Source organism: Nansenia antarctica, assembly GCF_963989245.1.
Source record: "Nansenia antarctica genome assembly, chromosome: 6".
NCBI lineage: Eukaryota > Metazoa > Chordata > Actinopteri > Argentiniformes > Microstomatidae > Nansenia > Nansenia antarctica.
In genome coordinates, this window is record NC_137676.1 from 54,730,898 (window position 1) to 54,735,897 (window position 5,000).

General features: G+C 45.2%; 1 protein-coding gene across 1 annotated transcript in view; it reads left to right on the top strand.

Annotated features, from left to right (window-relative positions):
* gstcd (glutathione S-transferase, C-terminal domain containing) overlaps positions 1-5,000 on the top strand; it is an 82,513-nt gene that overhangs the window by 72,987 nt on the left and 4,526 nt on the right. The window contains exon 10 of the mRNA XM_080533256.1: positions 882-912. Coding sequence (XP_080389382.1) covers positions 882-912 — 31 coding nt within the window. The remainder of the gene's footprint in view (positions 1-881; positions 913-5,000) is intronic.

A 5,000-nucleotide genomic window follows, 5' to 3' on the forward strand; every position in this document is an offset into this window, starting at 1 on the left:
CCCTCCTCCCTCTCCCCTCCTCCCTCTCCCCTCTCCCTCCTCCCCTCCTCCCTCCTCCCTCTCCCCTCTCCCCTCCTCCCTCCTCCCTCCTCCACTACTACGGACACATCCTGGATATTGACACTGCTAGAGGGTACTTCACTCAGGTGGAGCCAATCCTCTGAGGTGTGTCAACATCCTCGGCTACTCCCCGGTCCTGACTACCCTCACCCCTCAGGACATGTTCCAGAAGCTTCTTATGAGAGTTTTACAAGTGTAAACACACCGAGCTATTCCCAGGTGCTTCAGCGGTAGCTAGGAAACTGTCCACGAGCGTCAGACCTGGGTGATAAGACTATACCATGGGATATAATATCATAATTATTCTAAATGACTATTTGAACCCTTGCCGACACACTCAAGTGGCCAAGTTAAACATTAGTTAGTTTTCTCTGTGTGGCCCGAGTACTCTTGGCCTCTCACCCTCTTTCCATGCCTATGTTGATTATTAGTTAGCTTAAAGCTACGCGCTAGAACATTCTCTCACTCTTTAACATCACAAACAAGCAGCCCAGTTCCCAGGCCTTTAGTGAAAGACCTTACTAAACCTTGGGTTTCTCTGGGAGAGACGGGTTCTGAGATGGTTCATAGAAGAGCCTTGTTTGTGTATTGTCAAGTATCGTCTGTGTTATCATTCATGCGGTCAGTTTGTTGTATCAAGGCTTTTATATACGAAAAGAGAGGAAACCGCAATGGCTCAAAAGTCTAGATGTGAATGACGGAAGGTCACTTTCTCATGTTGGACATTTGATGCATTATTCACTGAGCATAAAAGGGAATCTCATCTTCTTTCTTCTTCTTTTCTTCTTTTATTTATGTATGTATGTCTTTCTTTTTTACAGCAACACATTCCTGGAGACTCTGAGTTACAAGGTATGTGTCTAGAAGGTGTGATTTCTCACTGTGGTCTTTGGTCTTGTGGTGTTTGTTATTGTGGTGTTTGTGTTTTTGTGGTGTCCTATTTTTATTGTTCATTTGGTCCCATTTACAGTAGTCTGGGTTTTGATTCAGTACCTCCTCTCTCACGCTAATTACAAGAACACACATCCACACACATTCCATTAGAACTCGTTGTAGGCACTAGGGATGGGAATTGATAAGACTATCGATTCTGCTTATCGATCTGATTCTTTATTAAACAATTCTTTTTTAGAGTATTTAGAGGGGCAGTATGCCTAGTAACATTTGAGTAAATTACAATACTCCTTTTCAAAAGGGAATAAGCTTGAACCAAATATAACATTTAACTGGCACATAAAATAAACAATTCTTCTTTAGAATTTAGAAGGTGTGGCTAAAACAAGATCATGTGAAGACTCATGTCTGTCCTATTTTGAAAAGAGGCTACAGAGCAGCCAGCAGTATCATTATGCTATACATACTGATAATATTAAACTATGCATTTTACTTATTAAAATATATTTTCAGTTGTTTCAATTAATTAATAATAATAATGTTGCCATTTAGCAGACGCTTTTATCCAAAGCGACTTACAATTACGAATTACAGGGACATTCCCCCTGGAGTAACTGAGGGCTAAGTGCCTTACCCAAGGGCACACTAGTAGTGGTGTGGCTTCAGGCGGGATTTGAACTCACAACCTTCCGATCACCAGTCCAACTCACTATCCACTAGACCACCCCTACCCCTTTCATTAATCATTAATTGGAAGAGTAACATCATCATATAATTACCAAATTACCATATAATAAACCAATGGAACATTTACATACAACGTCAAGTGAGATACTACAGAACTTACTGCAAGATATGAATAACATTCATAACACGATTCTTGAACCTCACTTGGGACAAAGAAACACATTGGTAGCACTATCTGGCACGGAGCGCAAAGTATCAATGGACGCGTTATTATTCAGTGGCAGTGACGTGCAGGTTACCATTTAGTCTACCATTTAGAATCCACCATGTTGCGTTTGGTTTGACTTTGTTTGACACCTTTTAAATCGATACTTTATCAGCTTTCTCAAACAAAGTTTGCTAACGGATACCTGGTGTTGTGGCGTAGCTTGAGCGCTTGAATGACTGTGTCCTTGTTGTGATACAGCACCGCAGTGTGAGAATGCCGTCAGACGCAGAGTTTGACGTCATGACCCGTGAGTTCTTTGCAACGCTCAACTGACAGAATAACATGCTGGCATCGATAACAGGAACCGATAACCTCGGAGGCGTACGACTCCGATGGATCGAACAGTTTGTTACCGGTTCTCAACTAGAACCGGTTCTCGATTCCCATCCCTAGTAGGCCCGCATGATGCCTTATAATGTCTTCATAACACATGATGGTGACCCCCGTTGTTCTACAACCCCCGTCCTGGAGGTTCATAAAGCCTGTTCCTGACTCTCGGGGGACATGCCGTTTGTCAAGAGCCTATTTCATTACAGAAGCATAATTGGGTTTAGAAGAGCCAATTTCACATTCAATAAATATTCATTCTTGTTTTGAGTGGATTCAATTCAATCTATGTTGTTTTCTACTGAAGCGATGAGAGGGGGAGAGAATGTGTGTGTGCGTGTGCGTGTGTGTGTGTGATTGTGTGTGTGTCAGAAAGAGAGCATGTGAGTGTGTCTGTGTGAGAGAGAGAGACCAATGGGTTTCTGGAGTTGTCCTGCTCTGGCGTTTATCCTGGGAAAGAACTCCAACTTTCCCAGGAATCACAAGTTACAGCCTCCCACTACTCTGTCTTATCACTCAGCACTGAACCGTGTGTGTGTGTGTGTGTGTGTGTGTGTGTGTGTGTGTGTGTGTGTGTGTGTGTGTGTGTGTGTGTGTGTGTGTGTGTGTGTGTGTGTGTGTGTGTGTGTGTGTGTGTGTGTGTGTGTGTGCGCGCGCGTGCGTGCGTGTGTGTGTGCGCGCGTGTGTGCGTGCGTGTGTGTGTGTGTGCACGCAGAGAGGGGAGGGGACATCCCAGAGTGCTACATAGGTCCAGTCAATCCTCCTTAGCCTTGCATGGCAGCTTGCCGCCATTGGTGTGTGAATGTGTGTGTGAATGGGTGAATGAGAGGACGTTGAAAATAAAACATCACGCCACTTGAACAGTTTCTTCCCCAAAGCCATAGCCCTTCTCAATAACTGCTGATCATTGCACCTTGCACTTTACATGTTCTTGCACTTAGTTGTACAGTATTTATTAATAATATTTACATTTTACATTTACATTTACATTTTTGGCATTTAGCAGACGCCTTATTCCAAAGCGACTTACAATCAATACATTTGAATACTAAGCATGTGAATCAGCAGTCCACCATTCGTTGCAGGAAGAGTACTCTAGCTCGGGCCCGGGGCCACTGATAGGAGGAAAAACCTTCTCCCTATTATCGCCTTCTACTAAAAATTATTTTTATTTTTATTTATTTTTTATTACTGGAGAAACTGAGAAACAGTACAATGGGGGCAATAGAAGTTCTAGGGACACAGTAGAGGGGAAAGCGGGTGTCTTTAGGAGACGTAGTGGTGAGGGTCGGAAGATGTCTCAGGAGGAGCAGTTAAGATGTAACCTGAAGAGATGGGTCTTCAGTCTACGACGGAAGATGGGTAGTGACTCTGCCGTTCTGACAGCTGTGGGGAGCTCATTCCACCAGCGGGGAGCCAGTGTTGTGAAGAGACGTGATCGGGCAGCCCGACTGCTGTGTAGAGGAGGTGGGGCCAGTCGGCCAGCCGAGGTGGAGGAGCGGAGTGAGCGGGCAGGGGTTTGGGGGGTTACCATTTCCTTCAGGTAGGCAGGGGCTGTCCCTTTAGCTGCCTGGTATGCAAGCACCAGGGTCTTGAATCTGATGCGAGCTGCTATCGGGAGCCAGTGCAGGGTGCGAAGGAGAGGGGTGACATGCGAGTATTTGGGGAGGTTGAATACCAGCCGGGCAGCAGCATTCTGGATGAGCTGCAGAGGTCTAATGGCTGAAGCGGGGAGCCCAGCCAGGAGTGCATTGCAGTAATCCAGGCGGGAGATGACCAGTGCCTGGATCAAGAGTTGCGCTGCCTCTCTGGTAAGGAATGGTCGTATCCTTCTGATGTTGTAGAGGAGGAATCTGCAGGAGCGAGCCGTTGCTGCAATGTTCTCCGCACAGGATAGTCGGTTATCCAGGATCACTCCAAGGTTCTTGGCTGTCAGGGAGGGGGTTACAGTAGAGTTCTCCACTGTGATGGAGAAGTCTTGGAGAGGGCAGGCTTTCCCGGGGATGAAGAGGAGCTCAGTCTTGTTAAGATTGAGCTTGAGATGGTGGTCAGCCATCCAAGTTGAAATGTCAGCGAGACATGCTGAGATACGGGTTGCCACGTGTACATCAGACGGGGGGAAGGACAGGAAGAGTTGAGTGTCGTCTGCGTAGCTGTGGTAGGAGAGCCCATGTGAAGAGATTACCGAGCCAAGAGACTTGGTGTAGAGGGAGAAGAGTAGGGGCCCTAGGACGGAACCCTGGGGAACTCCAGTGGAGAGGGTTCGTGGAGAAGATGAATATCCACTCTGATGAATATCCACTCATATTGGTACTGTATATTTTGTCTTGAGTATTATTGTGTTGTCGTCTTGTTGTTGTATGTACTTTAGCTTGTTTAGTATGGTAGAATACCAAATCATGTTCCTAGTGCACTGCACATGGCGAATAAAGTTGAATTGAATTGAATTGAATTGAATTGAATTGTAAAGCGCTTTGGAGCAGCAGAAAAGGTGCTATATAAGTGCAGTCCATTTACCTTAGTCTAATCAGTCGAGACACTGCTATAGGCCAATGGCAACGGGTCCAAAAAAACCCAAATCCATTCCAAATCTGACTCAGGAAAAGTAGCCCAAACATTTGTTAATGATGTGTTTTCTACAACAAATAAATCCATTATAGAAACCTGGTTTGTACATCCATGAAACTCATAAACTCATAGTGCATCGATGCACGTTGATTCTTCCACCCCGTTTTGAAGTGGCCTAAAGCTTTTTTGGGGTTAA